General features: G+C 35.7%; 1 protein-coding gene across 1 annotated transcript in view; it reads right to left on the bottom strand.

Moving 5' to 3' along the window:
• The window catches only part of Hdx (highly divergent homeobox), a 150,332-nt gene that overhangs the window by 11,592 nt on the left and 111,736 nt on the right, over positions 1 to 27,004 (bottom strand). Inside the window, exons 6-8 of the mRNA XM_008822589.2 lie at positions 13,381 to 13,588; positions 5,382 to 5,461; positions 2,435 to 2,518 (exon numbers count right to left, since the gene is read on the bottom strand). Of these exons, the coding sequence (XP_008820811.1) occupies positions 2,435 to 2,518; positions 5,382 to 5,461; positions 13,381 to 13,588 (372 nt within the window). The remainder of the gene's footprint in view (positions 1 to 2,434; positions 2,519 to 5,381; positions 5,462 to 13,380; positions 13,589 to 27,004) is intronic.

Raw genomic sequence — 27,004 nt, 5'->3', positions numbered from 1 at the left:
AAAACCCAATAATAAGAGATGAATTCAGTGTAGGAAAGTTTTTAAATGCTCTAGCTCCTAATCACAATTGAATTTATAGAAAAAAGCATTTGGGTAATAAAATAAAAAGTAAAATTATTTCTAGAGACAAATTGATTCACTCAATTACTTTCTCAACAACTAGTTTCTGAACATCTATGTGCCAGGCTCTCTGTCCAGAAATTACATAGGTGAGTAAAATAAGTTTCTGACTTCAAGAAGCCTATGATGAATATACTTAAGAATTGTACAAGGTGACTTTCATCCCTAAACAAGGAACTCTGGTACACATATTTAAATTACTTTATTATTTTTATTTTATGTGTATGAGTGTATTGCTTCCATGTATGTCAGTGCACCAGTGTCATGCCATGCGATCCTCTGCAAGAGCAGCCAGTGCTCTTAAGTGCTGAGCCATCTCTCTATGCACTGGTATGTATATTTAAATAACATACAATTTTCTCCAAGGATATTAATTTCTAAACTGGTAACTGTGATTTAAACAAATGTCCCAAAATGTGCAGTGATAAGTCCAGCTGAAAGTACACATATAGTAAATTGAAACGTTTCTAATGATTATAGAAAAATACATTCTTTCTATATGTGCATGCTTTTGAGAACTAAAGGAAAGCAGTATAAGTAGGATGGAGATGGTTATAAAGGATGTCCCTAATGAAGTAGTAAGAGATCCCTTGTTCCCACAATATTTCCCACAGTGGAAAAGACTAGATTACTAAAATGCCTGTTAGAGTTCAATGAAAACACTCATGGACATTTCTGGGGTCACCCCTCTGCTCAGCTCTCCTTGGTCTTTAGCTCCAAACCCTCTCAAATGGACAGCTATGGCAGAGGGGAGAGGTCCTGGAAAGAATCCTTTAAGTCTTGAGCCCAACCCTATGTGACCTGTTTCAGAGTGCTAAGTGGAGCACACTTAACAGCTGTGCAATCCAGTCCTCTCGTCTGGACTTTCCACAGCGTGTGCCAAGTAGTGGTCTGGCCTGTAGAGTCATTTTAATCCTGAACTTGGCATTTAGATATATTAAATGACTAAGAAGGAACTATTAGCATGGCCTCTTCTAATTCAAAACCAGCAACTTTATAATTCTGTTAGTGGGAATACATTTTAATTTTCATTTAAAACATTTATTTAGCTTATCTATTTTTAAAGACAGGATCTCTGTATGTAGCAAAGACTAACCTTGAACTCATGGGAAAACTTCTGCTCCAGCCTCCTGGGTGCTAGGATTATAAGTGTGACCTGCCCTATCTGGCTGTAAACATAGTTTAAATTCAGAATTTTGTTGTGTTTCTTGATCATTTAGCAAATATATTTCAAAAGACAATTTCCTTCTGTGTTTACAATATTCAATATTTTAAAGTCTAACACATTATGAACATTTGGAAAACAGAATATGTCAAATGGCATGAATTTCAATTATACGAAAACTGAAAAGATTTTTTTGAGAAAGTGGCAGCTGGTTTCTTCTCTAATTAAATGGTGTTCTTTGTTACATTCATAAGATTACCACTATGATTTAAACACTGATGATATTGCACAAAAAGAAACTCTATTTGGAAGGAAGGAAGGACTGGGTATCCAATTTCAGAAGGCCTTAAGTTACCTAGCAAGATAGGCTTCTGATTACCAAATAGGGAATACTTTCACATCTATGCAGAACACATATTGACAAACAGGCTGATAGCATGTGCTAAAGTTTACTACAAACAAAATTATGTATGACACACTGTCAAAGGGTGCCTTTCGATTTAGTAACAATTGACATTAAGAAAAGGTCATCTCTATTCATATTCATTCTGGACTTTCATTAGGAATTGTTTTTAAAATTCTTATAGAACAGGTTTATCTTAAAGATATTTTAGAGGAAATAGAAAAATTCAACATAAAATTAGCAAAGGCCGCTGCGAAAGAAAATCAACCCTTTTCTAGTTACCATTTACTTGATACTACTGTGTTTGCTTTGGTTTGTTTTTTCATTTGTTTGGGACAGGGACTTGCCCTGCTGTCCAGCCTGGTTTCAAACTCCTTAGCTAAAGTGATGCTCCTGCCTCATCCTCCAGAGTAGCGTGGACTAAAGGTACATACCACTACCTCTAGCACCTTTACCAGCACTTTAAGAAAAATACTGGCTTTCAAAAGAGTTTAACATAAATTCCACATTAACCACTACTGTGCATTGTTATCTCTTGCTTAACACCATCAATGACTACTTTGGTTTCAGCAAACACTGCTTAAAATCGGAACCACCAAACTAGCCAGAAACTATTAATCTGCCCAACACTTTGATTGATCTTCAAGTTGATGCTTAGTCTATCAGATGGGAATCATGTAGGTATTATAAATCTGCTTTATTCAATAATTTCTCTTAGTAAATTTGGAACTTGAAATTACTTTTACCTTATAATCCAGGAGAGAATTCACTTGTTCTACCTCAGAATTACTTATCATGTCACTTCCTTCATCATCAATAATTTCTATTTTCTGTAACATAAGTAGAGAAATGTTGACAAATATATATATATATATGTATATATCAGACCACTACACGCAATGTGTACATGATACCTATTCAATATTTAAGTTTGATGACTGGGGGGCGGTCTTGGTTATGTGGAATAGACACTGATAATTGGCTCTTCAGTGTTTCACACAGCATGTGTCTATCACACCCTTATATCTTTAATTGACAATTGATTAGAAAACAGAAAATCACTTCAATGCTATTTAAAACAGAAATTATATTTTCACAGTATCCCTGAAAAAAATAGGAATTCAACTGTGCTTAAATAGCGCCCTCCAGTGATATGGAACTAGTTTTTAGTAAGGATAATCTAATATATATATATATATGGATATATATGTATATGTATATACACACAAACGGGTTTGAGAGAAAGGAGATCCTTTGCCGTCTCTCTACATGTGTCTTATTTCTAATGAAAAACGTTAGCATACGGCATATATTCCAAAGGAAAACACAATTCCTGAAAATTCATGTATTTAATGTATTCCATTAGCTAGACAATTGGAAGCAGACATCTATGATGTTATGATGAGAATTGCATGGTGATTTGTGTTCTTTACATGGATGCTAACAAAGAGGGTGAGGAAAGGGGAGAGATAGAGAAAGGTGAACATGCCCTTAACTTCAGTGCTAAGGCACAGCAGAGCTTTGTGCAGTATTTTGTACAATGTAGGTACTAATTAAATATCTGTCTAGTCAATAAACAATACACATTGGTGCTGATGAAAATAATGACCAGTAAGTTCTCATGAGGAAGGTAAAGCAAAATTTTACAACACAAAGCCTTTCTTTTTAAGCAAGACAAAAACAACAAGAACAAAAAATCTGCTCAAAAATTGCCTTTCCATGTAAAAAACAGTTAAGGGAAACCAACCCACACTTTAAAACGTTCAAACCCTGCCAACCCAAAAGAAAGTTTCAAAAAGGGAAAAGCTAAGCTAGATTTAGTCACTAGACACTCTTTTAAGAACAAGCACATTGATAGCAGCATGTCATAGGCAGAATATGAAATTAGACTTCCTACCCAGCAATATATATAGTGATTAAAAGTCACAAACAAACTTAGAATGATCATACTTGATATACTGCCTGAGGATATGACACCACTACAGAGTTTCTGACCTGCAGGCTGTGAGTCAGATGGACAGCTGCAGTGAAATTGTTTTCTACCACTGCCTGAAGATGAAGCTAATGTTTTGTTGTCCAATATTATCACTCCAAACTTGAGTTTTAATCATGTTGGCTCTCTATAGACCTTAGACTTGAAACTTTTTGTTTTAAGTTTTTTAGAATTTTGTACCTATTTGGTTTGGTTCTGGGAAAATGGAGCTAGATGTTTAAGGAAAGAAGACAGCAAAGGCCACTCTATAGATTTCTGCATATAAATAGGTCTTATGTGTCTGTGTGATTTGTTATCCATGAATAATTGGGGGCACTCAAAAGTTACAAGCAGAGGAGATCAACCTTTGAAAGTTTGGAGTTTTGTCTCTGAAAATCAATTGTTCTTGAAAAATTAGGTGCCTAAGTAACTATGAGTCATACCATGCCACGACTTCATTTATTATCTACAGCTGTCTGCTGTAAGGGAGAGTCAGTGCAGAGAAATTCAGGCAAAAAATGAACATGACTTTAGGTAAAAAAGGGATTTCAATTTATGAATAATTGCATACAACTTGTGCACTATTACTCAAATCTATGACAGAGGGAAATTATTATTTGGTGAGATTTAACATATTAGCATAATTCAATGTGGAAAATAATTATCACTAACCTTTAATGAAAAGAAATGACTGTGTCAAAATCAGACTTATTTTCCAATATGCCTGTTGAATTTAGTGTTTAGAAGGGTCAAATACAGACTTCAAGCAGGACAAAAATCAATAAATTTCAGTCCTAAAATCTCTACTATATGTGGGGAAAAGTTAGATATTATTGATATTTAACAAATATACATTTTATGTGCTCCATTTTCATGAAATAGCTGTGTTAGGATTATAGTGTCAAAGAAACAATGTTTATAATACAAGTTAGCATAAACTAATATCACAACTACTTTGGAACAGAAATGAAGGGTCATGTTTCATAAAAATCAAGCATGGAATACTGATTTAAAAGCAAAAATAGAAACAAGATAACATTTTCCTTTGCATCTGACTTTATTTAATACTATATTGAATTCTGTAGCACCTTACGGGGCCAAAATATAAACAAATTCTGCTAACACAGCTGCTGAGGGAATATCATGATATGTTTACATCTTTACCAAACCCAGTTTAATCCATACAGCCTGTCCCTGCCGCTCTTCAAATTCTTAAATACTGTCTCTTTTTCTTTACCGTGGTTTTCAAGATGATTAAAAGTCCAATATAGCTAGGAAAAAGAAAAGGTTCTAAACATAGTATAGATAGATACAGTCTGAACAGAGAAATCCTTGGATGCAAGCACCATCACTAACAAAGGCTTCCTTCATGATCTCCGGCTAAACTCCATTTTAATTCTGCCATCTGTCAAACGAGAAGAAATCTGCTCCTTGCTCAGTGTATTGAAGAAAAATAAGTTGTTATATATAAAACATGATATATTTTATCTAAGTATTAGGTTTTTATATTTGCAAATATCCAAAGTAAAAAAAAAAAACCTGAAGTATTTAAAATTTACTTATTAAGCACTCAAAGTTATATCACATTCATTGGAAAAGTTCCATTTTGATTTATGAAGTGGAGCAAGACTTTATTCTAACAAAACTGATGCTGTCATCAACTGGCACCATGTCACTGATCTCCATCCTGTAATGAGGAAAGAATTCCAAACTGTACATACCACATTATCTGCGGATACTGCGTGGTGGTCTTCATCTTTATGAGCCCTGGTCTCATTTGGAACAACTTCATTCGACTCCTCTGTAGAAAAAAAAAAAAAAAGCAAATACTTCATTTCTTGTATTTCAAAACTTGTGTGTATGCATGCGTGTATGTGTGTTAAATGCTTAATTTATCTACTGTCAAAGCATACAAGTGGCAAATTTACTTCAAACATGCTTCAGTGAGCATTTCTGCTCTTAACATAACTAAATAAGTGTAGAGGGGTGGAAAAATGAAGCTCTACAATTTCTAATATTAAAAACTGGGGAAACCTATATCTTCAGCAATGGAGCTATACAGATTCATGTAGGATTTATCTCTATAATAAATCCTATGAAGTCAATAAATTTGAAGCATAATAGTTAATAAAGAGGAAGGTATTCATGTGATAAAACCTATTATGTTGGTTCATATAATGTTAATTTTGTAAATGAAAACATAATTTTCTTTGGAGAAAAAAAAATCCATGACACTCTGCACTCAAGTTTTTCGATTATTGTCCCTGGGTAGAATTGCAGGCTATTATATGTGATGTTTTTCTTTCTTTTGTTTTTGTTTACTTAAGTATCTCTATAATACTATATTTTTTTTTGTAGAAAGGGTCTTGATATGCAGGCTGGCCTGGAACTAACTATATAGACCAGGTTAGCCTTCTAAGTGTGGGATTCACAGGTGTGTATCACCATTCCTGGCTCTGATCATTGCATTAAGAAAAAATCAATAAAATAATTTTTCAATAAATGATGCAACACTGTAATTAAGATTTCCATTTCCATTTTTATAAACTGGAAGGATTATTTCAATGTTTGTATATGCATACTCTTGTACATATGCAAAAAAAATTCAAAAAATATCCACCTTGCTCTTGGTTTCAGAGGGGTTATAGATTATATCCATTTTCATTATGTTTCCAAATATTTTTTAAAAGAACATATATTTCCACTCTGATCAAGTCCAATATTTCAGAAGTTTTATCTTTATTTTATAAGTTATCTAATATTTTATTATTAGAAAGATGAATTAATCCAGAGAAGCTAGTCTTAATATAAAAGCTCTCTGTGATGAGCAAATGGCTGCCTCCAGGCCCTGGGTGTTGCATACATTACCCACCCAGTTTATATTATCCTCACTCATATTGCTTAGAAAAATAGAATAGCACTGTTTAAATCTCTGTGTCTCATTTTTCTGCACAGGAATGTCATGGACATTATTTGGATAAATACTAGTAGAATTTCTCAGTTCCTTGGTGAATAACATTTTAATCCACCTTAGAAAGCAAAATGAAAATATTTTATCAGTCTTCCTAAGATTTTTCTAAGTCCATTTATTCCCACGCATAAGCATGGAGAAAGATTAAGAGAAATTCATTTATGAGAATTCTGTATAAGAATTAAAATATAAGATATCCAGGAAAAACTTAGCAGAATTTTAACGTGTTTTTCTATATAAATGAAATTTACTCTTTTTGTACCTACTAAATTTTTTTTTAAAAATTTTATTTGATGTATTTGTGGTATCCAAAATGATATTATAGATGCATATAACAAAGTGGTTACTACAATGAAAACAAATTACCATATTTATCATCTCATAGTCACCCATCCCCTGACAACTGCTGCTGTTAGTACTTTGCAAAAATTGTGACTATAATATACTATCACTAACTATGGTCTTCAGTTTCTTTATTAGATTTTTCTGCTACACATTGCTATTTTGTACCTTTTGACATACATCTCTCCATTTTTCCCTCCCCATTAAGAACACCTGTGTTTTATAATTGATATATTTGACCTTTCTTGCCCTGCCATTTACTGCAACACGGATGAAACTGGAGTCCATTATGCTAAGTGAAATAAGCCACATAGATAGAAAGAAAAAAAGAGACACTGCGTGATCTCATTTATTTGTGAAATGTAAGAAAAGTCAATTTAAGATTTTATGAAAGAATGTTTCCCTGACAGAGGGAAGTTTACTTATTCATTATTTAGGCATTTCAAGTCAGAGACAGTTCATGTCCTACATAATCAACAACTAAATGAAATGGAAAGAGGGAAAATTGTCATCAGCTTTAGCTGCAGATCCGATATTAAGAATAGTGGTCTCTGAAGAGGGGTTATATTGCTCATCAGCAAAATCATTACTGGTACTATTCCTTATAGGATTCCCTTATATTCCTGTTCTCACGTACTCATAACTTTGTACACAGTTCTGCTTTACTGGCAGTATATTTATGCATGGTTTGATTATTTTACACAATTTCAATAAAAGCTGTTTTGAAGCTTTTAAAATAAAAGGGTGTGAAGTGATCAGTTGAATAAGGAATGTTTTCCTTTGCATATAGATAGCTTCAACATTAGCAAAAGTTAGAAACCCTGTCAAAGTGTCTGGTAAAACAGCTTTCTTGATTTATTCCTCAAGAACAGCAGCTCTGCTAATTGAAAAACAGAAAGTAAATTAATCAATTAAAACTCTAGAGGGCACTCTATGTGGAGACTGTTTGCTCACACTAAGTAACTATGCAGAATCACTTTCAGGTGCACACCCACATATAAAGATGCAGCTGAAAAAGAGGCATTTGTACTAAACTTATAAATATTGTTTTTATACTTTAAAAAATTTGCCTCTCAGGATTGTGCAAAGCTTTAAAATTGCTCAATCATAAATATACTTTGGTAGAAAACAACTTGAAATTAAGGAGCTCAGTTATCAAAGTATTACTTTTGCTGAAGTTTCCAAGTTCTACAACAGGTGAACCCAAGTAGTTATTTTTCCCCTCAAATCAGTCCAAGAATGCCTATCTTCTCTTCACTTTCTCACAGGGAAAGAAAAAGGAAATGTAGGAGAGGAGGGTGAGGAGTATAAAGTAGACTGACAGGAGTCAGAAACTGTCAGGGACTATCTGCTTTTTCTGAAACAAAACAATGCTTAGGGAACTGTTAAAGGGTCATGAGTATGTTTGGTTAATGGCAAAGCCTGCCTCCTTTTGCAATTTGGAGAAAATCTTTATTTTTCCTTGGCTAGATACTGAAAAAAAAACTATGTGGTTTTCATTTGTTTATTTTTAAAACATGTATTATGATATGTAAGCCCTGGTTTAAAAAAAGATTTTTCCTGTTCTAAACATTTAGAATACTCTAATCCTGTTAAATTAACATCAATGTGATTATCAGGACTCTGAACTGCAGTTGTTAGATTTTTGAGATATCTTTACTCTTCTCGGATATAATCAATCAGTGGATCTGAAAGTTAACATAATAGTCATAAACAGGAAGACAATATGGTTAGTGTATTTTAGAGGTAGGCTATTAGTCTCAGCCAGATGAACAATTAGTCATAAACAAAGGATCGCATACTCAACACAATCAGATTAGTATTCTCCTACAGTGAAATGAAGAAGACCATAGTACAAACCTAGTCGGAAACGGCACCAAGGGGACTTCTTTCAGCATTTGAAAATGCTTTTCAGTTGCAATTTCTGATGAGAATGAAAAGGTTACTGCACAGCTGTGAAAAATAAGCCACCGGTAGAACTGCTAGGAAATTGTTTACTCCTCACCCAGTGTTTTTTGATTCATACATTAAATTCTCTCTTTTTTTCTCATTAGGTCTTGATTACTATGCCAGCTATCCAGACAACACACTATTACCTGACAGAGGATGCTAGCGCAAGAGCAGTGGTTTATTAAATGTGGATCATTAAAGAAGATTTTAAAATTAACATTCCCCGCTTTTCTATTAAGCACCGATTTTCTAAAATTCTTTCAGGAGGGCAAGTGGCAGTTGGGGAATGAAAACCTGGACTTCAGGGGCCTCTGTACTTTCCTTTACTAGAATATTTCTTCACAGCAATCCTTTGCAGAGAAACACATAAATCTCTTCTTCCCTAGTACCTTCAGTTGAGCATTAGTTTCTAAAGACCTTGTCTTTATAATTATTTGAAATTACACGATTTCCAGGCACATACAATTTTGGAAAGACTAACCAAAGCCCAAACTGTATTTACTGAACTAAGAAGAACTAATGACCTTAGAAATCCTGATGATTTTTAAAACTTCAGGAGTTTTCCTTTACATTAATTTTATAATTTGCAAAAATAAGAGGGAGGGAGGGAGAGAGAGACAGAGAGAGACAGAGAAAGAGATGAGAGAGAGGGAAGAAGGGAGAGATGTGTGTATGTTTGAGAGAAAGAGAAGGAGTGAGGGGAGAGGGGAGGGGGGAGAGAGGGGAGAGAGAGAGAGAGAGAGAGAGAGAGAGAGAGAGAGAGAGAGAGAGAGAGAGAGAGAGAGAGAGAGAGAGAGAGAGAGAGAGAGAGAGAGAGAGAGAGAGAGAGAGAGAGAGAGAGAGAGAGAGAGAGAGAGAGAGAGAGAGAGAGAGAGAGAGAGAGAGAGAGAGAGAGAGAGATTGAGATTCCCATTTGATAACCTTTCAAACACCTGGTCTTAAACACCTCCTCTATTACCTTCATTATTCTCCCCATTACAATTTGCCTGCCCGCCCCCTGGGCATGCAATTAATTGCTTCTGCAAAGAACCTCTTAAAGACTGATTCAATGGCCTCTCCTTTCTACTCTATTTCTATGAGATCATTGAGATAATGACCCCTCTTATTTCTGAAATCTTTCTCTTTCCTTGGATTTAGCGATTACATACTATTCTGTTGTTCCTGAATGTTCTTTCAGTGGCTAATTTTTTTACTGCAGCCCCCAAATGTAAATATTTCTCAACACACAGCCCTTCTCCATTGTCTTGTCTGTTTTTTTTTTTTTAATTTCAATTAAATCTCTGTTTCTTTGACGAGGTATTATTGGCCTCAGCTTGGTGGATTACCACATTTCTTCTGTTTTAAGCTGTCTTTTGAGTTGCAGACCCAGAATATTCAGTGCTTTTCCATGTATGCCCTGCTATCATCTTAAGTACTGCAAATGTAAGTAATTTTCCTCTGAGAGTCTATGCATTGAGGGTGATTCCAATAAAAATCTTGAATGAATTTTGAGGACAAAATTGTGAAAAGAACTAGCTAAATCATTTTCTAGTTCATTTAGAAGAATCAATGTATTGCAATAGGTAAGAATAACAGAAACTTTACTGGATATTAAGACATTATAAAGCCACAGATGAAAACAGATCTAAATAGCATAATAGGAAGCCGAGAATTTTACTCTTGTGTGTGTGTGTGTGTGTGTGTGTGTGTATACATGTGGATATATATTTGGTTTTTTAAAGCTTCATTGAAACTAACTGGAAAAAGAATGAATTAATTATTTAAGAAATTGCATAGAACAACTAGTTATTTGAAAATGTAAAATTAGGTATTTTCTTTGTGCATCTTAAGGCAAAATAAATTCTAAGTGAAATAAAAATAAAATTGTAAAAATAAAACCATAAGGATACCAGAAGCAAACATATGGGCTTATTGTCACAACTATAGGGCAAAGAAAGACTGTAATTATGTCAACGAAGTCAGAAATCAGAAAGGAAAGTATGACTCTGCTGAACAACAAAAATTATGCACAAAAATTCTACCATCAAGGGGCCGGAGGGCTGGCTCAGTGGTTAAGAGCACTGGCTGTTCTTGCAGAAGACGCAGGTTCGAATCCCAGCACCCACATGGCAGCTAAGAACTGTCCATGACGCCAGTTCCATGGGATTCAACACCCTTTTCTGATCTCCATGGGCACTGCATGGCACAGGTGCACTTACATACATGCAGGCACTCGTATACATAAAATAAAAATAATTTTTAAAAACATCATAAGTAGGAGGTATTGACAGAAGGATCAGGAGTAATGAGAAATTCTAATCAGAAACTAATCAAATTCAAACTTGATGACTGCAATGATATATTTTGTTTCCTATATGATACCATTTTGAGTATTCTTCTACCACTTTATTGCCCTATGCCAAAAAATGGAGCTGTTACCCTAGTTTCTAACAGTTTTCAACCTGTCTATGCTGAAGTGATACTGTACTTAGTGACACAAAATCCTCCCTACATTTAAACTCCCGAGGTCTCTTAAGTGATTGGCTAAAATTCTAGAACTCACAGAAAGACCTAGTAATACTAGATTAGCTCAAAACTTAGGCCACAGCCAAATTTAATTATTGCCATAATTACTTAAATTATTTTATGATCAGTGATTATACTAACACATAATTTTTACCTACTTTTATTTTATTGATTTTTTTGTGTATTTCATACAGAACATCCCAAACAATCTTAGTTATCTTTATATTCCCATCCCAAATGGCACCCTCCCATCACCTTCCCCCCCTCCAACTGGAGCCCATATACTATGTCATCCCTGTTACCGCCCACTGTGCTGTTAGTGCCCCCAGCTCTTCCCCAGTGCAAGTCCATCTGCCGAGTCTAGTCAGCCTATCTAGAGTCTTTTGTTTTAGGAAGATCAGCTCTTCTTCATCTAGTAGCAATCAGGTGTGCAAACATTCCTTTAGATAAGATTGGGGTCTGCTTTTCATTTTCCCAGTTCTACTAACACATACTTTTATATAGTACAAATAACTTAGCACTTAATGATTACTAATATAGTCAGGCAAGGTAGCACATACTGTAATCCAAGTACGTGAGGGGTGGAGAATCAGCAGTTTAAAGACAGTTTTGGCAACATGATGATTTCAAGACCAGTTTTCTCAAAAATCCATCCATCCATCCATCCATCCATCCATCCATCCATCAGCAAATCAATCAATCAATCATTAAAGAGCAAAAAGGAAACTAGGAATTGAAAATAGCTCAGTATGTAAACACTTGCCATGGAAGCCTAAGGAGCAAAGTTGGTGTAGCCACCCACCTGTAGTCCCAGAGTAAGTGTAGACAGGGAATCTCCAGAGCAAGCCAGCTAGAGCCACAAAAGAGTGTTCTGGATTCATATGTGCCCGCACACCTGCTAACAAGCATACACACATGCCCACCCAACACACATGTGTACACATTCAAATTAGATAAACAAACCAGAAGCTAATTTGTCAATATCGTGAACTAGCTCAATGAAAAAAAAAAAAATACGTGATTTGTTTGCTGTGTGGTGTGATGAGTCTCAATCAGTTTCTCAAGCATATATACAAAACAACCATGTATTTTACTATCAGATTCATATACAACATACAAAAAAGATCACATATGTAGTCAGAAATCAGATTAGTGTGCTTGAACCTGAGGGCAAAAGGGGACATTGAGTAAATTTGGGGGTAAGGAAATTTTCTGGAGGGATAAAAAAGATCTGAAATAAGATTTTGGTGGGGATGATTGCACAAATCTATAAAATTTGGTAAAAAAGTAAATGGACTGTGCATTTATAATGAATAATTTTTATGCTACGTAAATTAGAAATTAATACATGTTAATAAAGTGGCATTAGAACTATCTCTATGTCTGAAGTCAAATGAAATACACTTCTTGTGGGAAAATGGTGTTCATGGTATTAACCCTTGCTGTTGTTTGCAATCTCATTCACAGAAACACTGAGAGTACTATAAAGAAGCCCCAGTCTAATTTCCTTTTGCAGGTGAGGAAACTGAAGTCTACTGAACTCAATGCTCTGCCCAAATTTGTGAGTGGAAAAACTCTGATATGCAGCCAGATTCTCAGATCTCAGCCTATTGTTCATCTTATACCATACTCTCCTTTGTTAGAGTATTTATAAACTCTAACCTAAGCTGACTACCATTCTAAATATAACCACTTATTTAATTATATGCACTGCTCTAATAACTGACATTTTTATATAAAAGGTATCACTGTTGTGATAGATGAATGTTATTTTGTGAGGACTTGACACTGAAGGCTGTTTAGGTGGAAACATTAAAAATAAACCTGTTTCTTTTCAAATGCTTGGTCACATGTTTTGAAAGCCTTAGATTTAAAGTGCAGTCCACTGAAAAGCAAGTAAAATACATTAAATTTCCAGAGGCTATTATTAGGACATACAGCATATAAAGTACCTTGAGAGCTTCCTTCGGACAAACAGATGGACACCTCATCATTTCTGTCATTATCCTCTCCTACTTCAGGCCCAGCTTCCTCCCCCGGTGGGAGTGCAGACAAAGAAGCAGACTCAGGCTGCTCAGAGAAATCAGCAGGGCCTCCTCTTGGAGGTGGGACTTCAATTCCCATTAAACGATATTTTCTTCTTCGGTTCCCAATCCAAGTCTTTGTAAGACAAATATAAGAGGAAGTTGGATAAACAGAAAATGGAGAAGTTAAGGGGATTACAATAACAAATGGATGAAGCATAAAGTATAATTAGAATGAATAGGCACATAAACCATAGAATTTTTATAGCAACATGCAAAAATAAGACAATTATGCTTTTAGTTTAAAATTCTTTGTTAATAGAAGGTTTTTATTTAAATATTAAGACTTTCAAATGAGATGCAGGCTATTAAAGATTGCTTTTGTTCCTGTTTATATTTTGTTTCTGAGGAAAATAATTCACCAAACCTTTCAAAAGGAAAAATGAATGGGTTCTCTTCCCCAGGAAGCCAGGCATACAGCGATGTCTATAGCTCATATCCTTCCAATCTTGCTCTTCATAGGTGAAAATGCAGCCTCTATTTATGTTTGCATTCAGAATTAATACCTTGCTGATTCTAGTAATCTACATTTTCATTTTTATTAGATTTAGAAACAATTAAATTAAATTAGTTATTGAAAAAAATCAATGCTTGGGAGCAACCCAGGGAGGTAATCATGCTACCACTGAGCTACATCCTTGCCTTAAGTTTTTTGTTGTTGTCCTTGTTGCTGTTTTGAAACAGGGTCTCATTCTGTAAACCATGCTGGCCAAAGATTCACAATGTAGCTCATGTTGCCCTTAAGACAATCTCCTGCCTCAGTCTCCTGAGTGCTAGGTTTTCAGGTGTGAGCCACCACATTTTTTTATATAAAGAAAATCTAGAGTCACAGAAAATTTCAAATTTCAGGGGCAGGTTGTATGTATTCTTCATTTTGTCTGTTCTAATTTATGCCTTTCAAAATTACAGCACAATACCAGAAACAGCAGGCCAGCTGCAGTGGTGCATGCCTATGAGCCATTGTGAATTTGCCCCTACCTTGGGCTACACAGGGAGTACCAGGCCAACCAGGGCTGCAGAGCAAAACCAAATATATGTAAGTAATGTAAATAAATATACATGATGTTCCCAGTTTGTGGCTATTACATACAAAGCTACTATAAAAAGTCATATGTAGATTTTTGGGTAGACAAGTTTTAGTTTGTAGCTGGAGAGATGGCTTAGCATTTAAGAGCACTGACTGTCCTTGTAGAGGGCCTGAGCTCGGTTCCCATCACCCACATGGGGCTGACAACCATCTGTAACTCCAGTTCCAGGTGATCCCAACCTACTCTTCTGGTCTCCACGAAGACAAAACATTCACACATATAAAATAAAAAAATTAATAGTGTATAAGAAATCTTGTCAATATTACCATGACCAGTAGTATTTTTTGTTTGTTTGTCCCCCCCCCCCCGTGCTGAGTATTGAATCCACCGTCAGTTGTTTTTTTTTTTTTAAAAAGTTTTTTTTATTTTATGGGTATGACTCTATTGCCTGCATGTAGGTAAGTGCACCGGTGTTGTGCAACACCCACAGATTTCAGAAGAAGGCATCAGATCCCCTGGAACTGGAGTTACAGGGGGTTTGTAGCTGCCACATGGATATGGAGCTCTGAACATAGGTCCTCTGCAAGAGCACTCAGTGCTCTTAACCACTGAGCCATCTCTCTAGTTCTTCAGGGAGTTCTTTTTGGTATTCCTAATGACTAATGATAGTAAACATCTTTCCACAGTTTTATTTGCTATTCATAAAGCCTCTTCAGTGAAATGTCTCTTCTTTTCTAATTGAAGTGTTTAACTCAACTGTTAAGAAAATTTAGTTCATTATTTAAAAATGCCCTGAAAATAAATCTTCAGCCCCCCCCAGAGCTATCATATCATAATAATAATATAAAATAGTTTTTAAAACAGGAGTAAACAAGGTATCCATTCTAAATACTTGTATTCAACAGAAAACTGATTTTAAGTCATGCACCAATTTAAAGAAAGGACAGGAGTTACATAGACTAGAAAAGAAGAAATGAAACTTTCCCTATTTATAGATTATAGAATAGGTTATACAAAAGATCCCAAGGAATTTTGCTACAGGCAATAAGTGGATTCAGGAACATCACTGAATACAAACCAGCATACAGAAATCAATTGTCCTTCTCTATAGTAAAGTGAATACATTGAAGGTACAATTGGAAATATGAGACTACTTGCTTTTTTGTGGTGCCGAAGATCAAGCCCAACATGCATGGCAGGCAAGCTCAATATCACTGAACTACATCCCCAGCCCTATGCTATTTTAGTAACTTAAAAATAAAATATTTAGATATAAAATTTATAAAACATGTACAAGACTCGAATGCTAGCAACATCAAAGGTTGATGAAACAATCCAAAACATTAGTGGTCCTAAATAAATGGAGAAACACTATATTAATGGATTCAAAGATTTAATGAACTAAAGTTGCACATTCTTCCCCAAATGATCTTCACAATTAAATTTTCTGTCAAAATACAGATACATATGTGTGTATGTATGTGTGTATGTATATGTATGTATGTATGTATGCTAATTAAGAAAGGACACGAATTAGTGCAGGTAAAAATGAAGTCGAAGGAATCCTTATGCTTAATTTCAATGATTGTTAGATTATGGAAATGGAATAGAAAACTCAGAAATATCGTCATGTAAGTATGGTAAGTTTAGCTGGCTTCTAACAGAGGTACACAATCTACTCAATAAAGTTATGTATAGTCTTCAAGAAAAAAATGGACCAATCACATATCCTAAGAAAATGTAAAAATAGACTTCAACCTAAACTCATACCTTGTATAAAGATGAACTCAGAATAGAGCACAGATTTAAGTTAAGCCTTAAATTAGATGATTATACTCCTTCTTTGTATATTTTGTACTTTTTAATCTTTCTTTTGTTTGTACATGATATGTATATGTATGATGTCTGTGATTTTGTGTGTGCATATGTTTGTGTGTGTGAATGCCAGCGTGTGCGAGTCACAGTGCACTAATGAAGGTCAGAGAAGAATGTTGGGGGTCAGTCTTTGCCTTTCACAAGCTCTCTTTGCTGTTTACTGTAGAGTACACTAGACTAGTTGGATCTTGAGCTTCCAGAGATTCTCTTGTCTGTGCCTCTCACTCACATCACCTTTAGGAGTGCTGGGATTATGGACATGGACGTCTATGCCAGGCTTTTACATTTAGTTCTAGGGATTCAAACTCAGATCTTCACACTTGCAGGACAAGTGCTATATCCTCTGAGCCATCTCTTCAGACCATATTTTTCAAAATTTTCAGCCTGGGGCTTGCTGATTAAGCTAGGTTGGCTGGCCGGCTGTTCTCAAAGATTGGTCTATCACCATTTCCTCATTTCTGGAATTACAAGTGTGTGCCATCATGGCTGGCTTAATTTTTTTTACTTTGACTTTCATACATGTATACAGTGAAATATGATCCACCTGCCCCTCTATTTCCTCCCTCCAGCTCTGACTGTAACTCTCCCAACATGCCCCCTCTTAACTTAAAGTCTTCATTGTTGTTGTTAACCCACTAAGTCTAATTAGTACCGCCCATATGTGTGGGAGTGTGGGGTTATCCACTGGAACATAGGAAACCTACAGGTTGCCACACCCTCAAGAAGGAATGGTTCACTGTCCCACAGCAGCTGTCAACTGCCAATACCTCCAATCTATGCTGGAATTTTGACTGGCCAGCAATAGCACTCCCAGGCATATACGCTTTTTATTTCTTTTTAGTTTTGCATGGGTTCTGAAGATTGAAGTCATGTCCTTATGTTTGCACAGTAAGAATTTTCCCGACAGTTGGGACTGGAGAGATGACTCAGCAGTTAAGAGCACTGGCTGCTCTTGCAGAAGGACAGGGTTAGGGTTCCCAGCACCCACATGGTGGTTAACAACCATCTGTAACTCCTGTTCCAGGGCATCTGATGCCCTCCTCTGACATGGCATGACATGAATGTGCTTAATATACATTCAGGCAATACACTTACACATAAAAATAATAAATGAAATATTTTTAAAAGAATTTTACTGACAGAGCTGTCTCTCCAGGCCTATCTTCGTATATTAACTAGAATTTCCTCTGTACAATAAGGCCTACTGAAATACAATGTCATTATAGATACTTTCTGATATAAAAAGCCTGATTAAATTTAGATTTATACTTGGTGAAATTTTGCAGAAAAATATATTAGGGCAAAACAGAAGAACTGTTCAGTTAGCTCATTTAGACTAATTGCATTTGCTGGGTGGGAGTTGGGGAGCAAATTCAGAGAACACAAACTTTGTATGTATTTAGTATTACATATTAAACATGAAATCTGAAACAAATGGATTGTTTTGGAGACTTCCAAGTGAAAGCTATGCAATAGAAAAATATTTATGGATGTTACAATAATTTTCCTAGCTTCATTAGGTTTCCCCAAAAGAAAATAAAGTTTCGAAAGTACTTTCCTTCCTATTTCTTTTTATATTGTCTCATTCAGTATGAACTGTCAGCCTTCAAAACATGAAAAGAACTAGATGTTTTTACGAAAACTCTTTAAAATTGTCATGTTGTTTCATGATTTCCTCTCTGTGAATACTGATGCTTATGAAATTGTAATGCAGAACATCTTCTACTACTTAATCTTAGCCAATGATGCTGTGCAAATGATTGCATGAGCCAGAAGGCAGACACCAGTTTCTTTAGGATGCTTCTAGTCTCATTTACATCATAAACCCTAAAGAAAAAGAAGGAAAAGGAGAACAGAAACAAAGTTTCTATTTATCTTCTGTGTGGCATGTGCAATGACAAAGGTAGACTATGTGATGAAAATATTGGGAAGTATTTGAGATTCTATTGTATACAAAGGTTAAAACAACTCCTCTTTAGATACCCCTTTAAACAAAAATGCAGAACCTGGCATGGTGGTATGCACCTATAACTGTAAGTTCCTAGCCAGCTGGGACTACATAGGGTGATTATTTTAAACACACACCCTGAAAGGTAATAAAAAATAATTAAAAATATAAATTCAGTGTTAAAGAGTTTGTTACATTTTTACAAACTCAAAGAGGAAAGCAGTTATCTTAGAAGGTGCTACGGTCTGAATATTAATGTCCTCTAACCCAATTAGTATGTTGAACTTTCAACCTCCAAAGTGATAGTATTAGGAGGCTGGCCCTTGAGAGGTGATCAGGTCTTGAGAGTGAATCTTTTATGAATGGATTTACTGCTTTTTGAAATGGAAACACAAAGGGTTGTGATCCCTTCCACCAGGAAAAGACAGCTAAGTCTACAAAGTGGGCCCCCACTAGACATTAAATCTGCTAGCACCTTGATCTTGGACTTCCCAAACTCCAATATTATGAGGAATTTTCTATTATTTACAAAAATTCATTTAATGTTAGTTTGTTCTAGAAACTTGTAGTGGTTTGTTTTGCTTGAACTTGACTGAGTGAAAGGACACTCAGGTGATAAAACACAATTTCATGTATATTCAAGAGAGTGCATCAGGAAGGCATTAGCATTAGAATAGATCAACCAAGGAACAAGATACGCTTTATCAATAAGGGACACCATCATCCGATCCACCAAGTGCCTCAAGTTTTGATTAAGTCTTTGCATGGAAACTTTTAAAAATATTTTATTATTTTTTATTTTATGTGTATGTGTGTATTGCCTACATGTAGGTAAGTGCACCTGTGTCGTGCAATGCCCACGGAGGACAGAAGAGGCTTTCGGATCCCCTGGGACTGGAGTTAGGGACAGTTGTTAGCTTCCATGTGGGTGCTGGGATTCGACCTCAGGTCTTCTGCAAGAACAGTCAGTGCTCTTAACTGCTGAGCTATCTCTCCAGCCCTGAAGTTTTGATTAAGTCTTTGCATGAAAACTTAAAGAATATTGAATACACCATTCTGCAAGTCTCTTTAATCTAGCTTTTGGAATGTTGATTTTGTCCCCAGATACTATTATTTAAAATCAATCAATGTCTATTGTCTTATGTATTCTAAGCATTGTATCTAGTTCTTTCATCCCAACCTCTTTTTGACATTCTGGATATTAAATACATGTAAAAGTATTTTTTTTCTCTACTTCATATTACATATGATTAATTTTGAAGTACCCAGTTTTTCAATCTTTATTTTTTGAAACAAGATCTCACTATGTAGTCTTGAATGGCCTGGAACTCACTATATAGATCAGGTTGACTTCCAACTCACAGATACTGGCCCACATCTGCCTCCTGAGTGCTGGGATTAAAGGTGTGGATGACCACATTCAGCTGTTTTTCAACCATTTTACAGGATTTGTTGGTGAATTATTTTATTACTTGATCTCAGATTCCTTGTGTACAAAACTAGGGAGCAAGTTTCCAAATCTTGCACTTTTTAGGATAGTAAGAATCCCTTCATGATGATTATCAGTCTGTAGAATAATATTATATCTTTTCAACCAGAATGTATATAAATAATTGTACAAATATAATGGCTCTTAAAACTGACACTATTAGCCAGGCATGGTGGCACACACCTTTAATCTCAGCACTCAGGAGGCAGAGGCAGGTGGATCTCTGTGAGACTGAGGCCAACCTGGTCTACATAGAGAGTTCCAGGTTATATGGGGCTACAGAGAGACACTGTCACACACACACAAAAAAAACCCAACAACAACAATAAAACATGAGGCTTTTAGGCCTTATCAATTTCTAAGTGTATCTCTATTAAAAATGTGAAACTGAATTCCAAACTTTTAGTTTAAATGTATGTTATTACATAATCAATACTCTTTCAGTGATTTATATAGATACTACAATTCTGTTAGATATTTATTTGTTCATGCCGTAATTATTACTGAATATTATGTAGCAAGCATATATGGAACGAAGATAGCAGGCATGCTCTATATCCTGATGGAACTTGGACTTATGATTCTGTGGTGATATAGGTAACAGATAGCCAAATAAAATTTAACTAAATTTTTTACCAAGTGTTACAAAGAGAAAGAACTAGCTAGACTTTTTAAACACAATGGCACAGAGTAGTGAAACCTTTTTCACATATATCTGACTCACCTAATTTTATTAGGGGAAGGAAATCAAAGATTTCTAGGTCCTTCCTTGAATATTCAGGTTCAGTATGCCTAGGATTTTAAAGACGTATTCAGGGTAATTTTTATGATAAGGTGTACTCTGATAGAGTAAAAGGGGAAATAATGAATAGAATGAAATTGTAACCGGCCTGGCCTTTATTAAATCTTGGGGAATCCATTTTCTAATTTCTCTCTCTCTCTCTCTCTCTGTCTCCCATATATGCACATATATATATACAGATATACATATATATACATATGTGTGTGTTGACACTGGATTAAATCTGAGAATGCGTACCAGATTGTTCCTACCCCTCATGTTTTTTTAAATTTATTTTAAATTTATTTTTATTTTATGTGTATGAGTGTTTTGTGTGTATGTTTGTAAGTGCACCAGGTGCATTGCAATGCCCAAGGAAGTCAGAAGAGGGCATTAGATCCTCTGAAACTGGAGTTACAGAGGGTTGTTAACCATCATGTGGGTGCTGGGAACTGAATCCATATCCTCTGCAAGAGTAGCCATTGCCTTAACTGCTGAGCCATCTCTTCAGTCACCTCCCTCTTGATTTTTTGAGACAGGATCTTGCTATGTAGCTTTGGTTGGCCTGTAACTTCCTGTGTAGATGAGACTGGCCTCAAAGGCAGGGTAATCCTCTTACCTCTACCTCCCAAGTGGTAGGTATAAAGGTGTAAGCCACAATGTTACCTTATGAAATTTACCATTTTAACTTTTTTCTTTTCAGTGCTGGGCTTATATCCAGGGCTTTGTGCATAACTGGACAAACACCCCACAAGTGAGCTATACTCCCAGCCTCTAAAGAGGCTTGACTTTTATTTTTCAGTGCTAGAAATTTAACCCAGGGCTTTGTATATTCTAACCAAGCACCTTGACCCAGCTGTCCACCAGCTTTAAATCAATATCTGTGATAGATAATGGAAACCAGGCTTGGTGGCTTACACCTATAATCCCAGCACTCAGGATGCCAAGGTTTGAAAGAGACTGCTATGATCTCAAGGCTAGTCTCACCTCATAGTGAGTTCCCAGCCAATCTAGACTACAGAGTGAGATTCTGTCTTAATAAACAAGTAAAAAACAAAGTAGAGATTTTACCACACAGTTGAAAGACACTGGTCTGTTTAAAGACATTTGAAATACAGCCATACCCTTTTGAAAGTAAATATAATCTTAAATTTAAAAATATACACCGATTTTCAATGAAAAAATTTATTTAAATTTTGCAAAATGTATTCAAACATTGAGTCATGTGTTGTTCATATAAATATTTAGCCACACAAGAGTGTACTTGAACTTGTCCAGTATAAATGAAACACAGATGGAAAGACCAGGCCCTTATAACAGAATTCTAACAAAATGTGGGCGGAACCTAATGGATTTTGAGGAATTATGGTGCCTCCAAACATTATCCGCATATAAGTTCTCTATAGCCCTGAGCTATTTTATCTCCACTTATGGCTAATTGAAGCTCAGAGACATTAAAGAATTTAAAAGTTCCTTAGGAGAGCTGCAATTTTCACATAGTACGGAGAAGGGTTCTGGCATATAATAGTTGCTCAGCTCATACTTGTTAAACAAATAAGTAGTGAACATTAAACACTAATCTGGGAATAATATTTTGAGCATGCAACTTGATATGATTGAAGGAAAAGAATGCCAACTTTTATTCCTAGACTTCGTACAAATACAGTAATCCTCCCTTATCCAAAATTTTGCTTTTTCCAGTTTGTTACCTGTAGTCAAATGCACTCTGAAAATAGTAGTATTTCTCTTGACTTTCAACAGAGATCAAATTCACATAACTTTTATCATAGTATGTTGTCATAGTTCTTTTTAATTTATTACTTATTATTTATGTTAATTTCTTCCTGCACCTAACTTAGAAACTAAACTTTGTCTGTTACGTGTATACATTAGAAAGATGCAGTATACAAAGGGTTTGGTATTATCCAGTTTCAGGGATGTTCTAGTGGTCTTAGAATGAATCTTCCATAAATAAAGGGGTAACTGAATATGATATAACAAAGGAAAAGAAATTTAAAATTTCAAATTATACCATAAGCAATGGTTGACTAGACATCCAGAGGCAAAGTTCATTTTAGTGCTCAGTAACAAGAAGGTCCATTGTAGTTAAAAACATAGGCAATTTCTCCTGAAATCATGAAGACATTTATATGTCAGAAATTATTCTTTAGAGTCTTTTACCAAATATTGCAGAAAAAGTCGTTTTAAAATGTATCTCTTAAAATCATCTCTCTGCGGTGTGTTGGTATGTTGTAAACTCACTAGAAAGAAAAGGATAGTAGATTGTCTTCTATTTCTTTATTAATATAAGTTTTAACTAATTTTAAGAATGAAATATAATTTCTTCATCCTTTTCTGAATATTAGGACTTTCTGTATGTATAGCAGAATCTGCACCAGGTAATGGCTCAGTGAAGACCCAATAGTAAAAGCACTTACTGCTTTTTGTACTAAGTATATTACACAAGCCCACTATCAGAATCCTGGACATGAATTTTATCTTATGGACATATTATCTTTCATTTTGGATATATATATATATATTTGTGTGTGTATAAAGGCATTTTTATTGAATTTCTGTGTATTTCATACAGAACATCACAATCAATCTTTAATCATCTTTATACCCCTTTCCTCACTGGCACCAACCCCCCCTACTGGAATTCATACACACTTGTCATTTGTCTTAAGGTCTATTGTGTCAAGTTAGTGTCCCCAGATGTTCCTCAGTGCAAGATCATCTACTGAGGTCTAGTCAGCCTATCTAGAGTTCCTTGCTTTAAGAAGATCATCTCTTACTCACCCAGCAGTAATCAGTTGCCAATAGTTGTTCAGTTAATATTGGGGTCAACTGTCCATTTCCCCAGTTCTATGATGGGTTTTTGTCTCTGAGTTTGCACGGGTTCTGTGCATGCTGACACCACTCCTGTAGGATCACATGAGCAGGATCCTAGGAACTTATAGGACTGTATTTCCATATGGTCATGCACCTCCTCCCTGGCTCTTACAATCTTTCTGCCCCCTCTTCCACAATGGTCCCTAAGCCCTGGAAGTATATATTTTTAAAAATATTGCCCTTATCTCTTTTCTGCAGTATGGGGGTCTTCTGAAGACCCTGTGGCACAAAGTATTAAGGCAGGGAAAGATTAAGTAGAAAATTTGTAAAAATGTTATAAAATAAATGTAAGGATATCTTAAAGTAGAAAGAAAAAATAAGTTAAATATGAGAATCACAGTGGAATAGTTCTATCCCAGGTGCACAGACTAGCCAATCCAGATTGAACTGGATCATGTGATTTAGGAAATAAATCTGCATGATGATGAAACTTTTCCACTATTAAACTTGTATAGGTATATTAAGAGGGTTTGAAGAAAAATTGGTAGTAAGTGCATAGAAAAATGTGTTCCATAGCTCTGGTTGTCAACTTGTCAGATGTGGGAAAAGGAACCCTCAATTTGGGAATTTTTTCTACCACAGTGCCTTGTGGGTAAGTCTGTGAGGCAGTTTCTTGATTGTTGAGTGATATAGGAGGGCCTAGACTACTGTAGGTGGTGCCACCCTTGGGCAGGTGGTCCTATGTTGAACAAGTAGGCAGGTTGATTACTGGCCAGAGAAGCAAGCCAGGAGGTAGCACTCCTCCATGGCCTGCGCTTCAACTTCTGCCATCAGGTTCCTGCTTGAGCTCCTGCCCTGGCTCCCATCAATGAAGGATTGTACTGTAAGCTGAAATAAAACTCTTTCCAAGTTCCTTTGGTCAGTGGTTTTTATCACAGCAATAAAGTAACTAGGAAAAAAAAAATGAAAGAAGCAAACATGTAAATATCTAAAACAAAACTTAAGAAGGCTATTGTCATAGCATACAGCTATAATGGCAGCACTGGGAAGACTAGGCAGAAAGACTGTTACAAATTCAAGGCCAGCTTAGGCTACATAATGAGTATCAGGCCAACTAGTGTTACATAGGGAGACCGTGTCTCAAAAAAAAGCAAAAATCAGACAAAACCTAGCTAAATTATAAGCTCTAAGGGAAAAATATGTAATGTATAAAGAAAAACAATGATATTGAACTACATAATTCAAAGGTATTTGCATAGTGATAACAATCTTAATATGAAGAGTTTGCGTGGAGATTCAAACAGGCAAGTGCTACTACATCTCTTCTTGGAAGACTGATCCTCCTCACTTGGAGAAGATTGTCCTCTTTAACCAAGCCTCAGTTTCAGGAGGGACACATATGGAGCTGTGAGTAAGGAAGGGGACACCTGCTTAGCCAACCAGATTGGATGAATCATCCCCTGGTGATCAATGGAGTGACAGATATCACAGCCAGATCACCCTCACACCCAACATTAATATTGAATATGAGGAAATATGAACACAAATAAATGAAAAGCTCAAGACACAGTCTCAGCAGTTTTTTAGAAAGCCATTAAATTCGTGGTCAAAATGTAAAAGACAATGCCTAAAGGAGTGAGAATATAAACAGATTTGTGAGAGCCAGCCGGATATTCCTCACATTTTTTTCCCTTTTCAAATAATAAGTTTAGCTGAACACACGACTGAGGCAGTAGAACTCTATTAATAGCTTCCCTTACAGTTTGGCATGACAGAGGTGACTAATCTTTAGCCAGTTTGATGGAAGTGAAAGTGTCTAATAAAAGTTTCTAGAGATTCCCTTTCAAATATGGTATACATCCTTTTATCTTTCTTCTTGTTTATCTCCATTGTACTGCTCAGACTTCTGGAACTTGAAGAGGAATTGCACCACACAAATGGCAGAAAAGAAGATGGAAAGCATTAGGATCTCTAAGGATGTCCTAGTGCTTCTATACTAGCTGTAGACAGGGTACCAACTTGACTAGAACTTTAATGGCTTGTCTAAGCCACTGTTATTTTGAGTGTTTCAATAATCACAGGAATTCTAATTAACACAGGACATCATTCACTGAGGGAAATAAATACCAAAGGAAACACATAGTAGAATGGAAAGTGTTGGGCTCCACCTATTGGAAAAGAGAGGGGAGAGGGGAGGAGTAAGGAATGTTTTCTTAAAGCAATTCTATAAAACTTGCTATGTACATGTATAACTTTAATTTAATTTTAAAATATTTTATTTGTCAGTACAACCAGGTATCACATAACTAAGGTAAACTTTCTCTCCCTCTCCCAACACCCATCAGTTGCCAACAGATTCTCAGCTATGGCTTGAGCTTCCTACCCACCCCTCACATCCATGCTGGGGCCCTGTCTGGCTTGGGTCTACACAAGTCTTGAGCATTCTGTCATAAGCCCTGTGGGTTAATATGTACTTGAGAAGCACAGATTGGAATTGATAAGTGATTTCCAAATAATAAATAAATAAATAAATAAATAAATAGGGTAGATAATAATGGAGGACATGAAATGGGGAGTAGTGGGGAGTGGATAGAAAGTGGAGAGGAGTTCTGCATGTGATCAAAATACATTGTATGAAGTTCTGGAATCAATAAAAATATTTATTACTATGATTACTATTATTATTATGTGTTTGCATGTGCACGTGTATGTTTGTGTGCGTGTGTGTGTGTGTGTGTGTGTTGTGTATAGTGTGTATATGTGTCTTAGTACAGGTACACACAGTGCCAGGGTGTGCACGTGGAGGTCAGAGGACAGCTTTCAGAAGCTGGTTCTCTCCTTCCTCTGTATCTGAGAATAAAATTTAGATAGGTCATCAAGATTGCAAGGCAAATATTGTTATTACCCAATGGAACAATCTCGCTGCCCCTAACCTTGTTTTTAAAATAGGAAAACAGATAATAACAAAAATATGCTCCATGTTTCCCTATACTGGGTCTTTGCTTAGGTTCACTGTACTGTGATACCACGTCAATTAGTCATTTGTATTCTTGTATCATCCCCCTTGCTAGATTCTAAGCTCTTTAAAAACAGGATGTGTCTTATGCATTTCTTTCTCCCTGTTAGTATACCCTCTCACATAGCAACATACTCAGTAAACACAAGATTGAAATTGATTTCCCATCTGGATTAAAAGAAGAAAAAGCAAAGCCTTGAACAGGAGAGTACTTATTTTTAAAATAGTATTTATTTTGAGAAACCTTTGCCCCTCGTCTTCTCCTTATATTGTTTCTTCCTTACATGTATGAGAAAATATGTCATTTCATCTTGAAGAGTTTTGTGTTGTGTCACTTTTTCTTTAATAGTAACTTCCCTCTTGATCCTCAAGTATTGGCTTAAGCCAAACCACACGTGCTCACAGAGCCAATTATTATCCTTCTTTCCTAACTCTGAGTTGAGTGAGACATAAAATCACTGTAGTGGGAATCTTTATACCATGGAAACCAGGAAATGGCAAAATCAAAAGGACAGATTGT

The sequence above is a fragment of the Nannospalax galili genome, unplaced genomic scaffold, assembly GCF_000622305.1.
Source record: "Nannospalax galili isolate Female #2095 unplaced genomic scaffold, S.galili_v1.0 scaffold10, whole genome shotgun sequence".
NCBI classification, from domain to species: domain Eukaryota; kingdom Metazoa; phylum Chordata; class Mammalia; order Rodentia; family Spalacidae; genus Nannospalax; species Nannospalax galili.
Note: the sequence above shows the minus strand (reverse complement) of the source record. Positions and strands in the feature narration are given on the sequence as shown.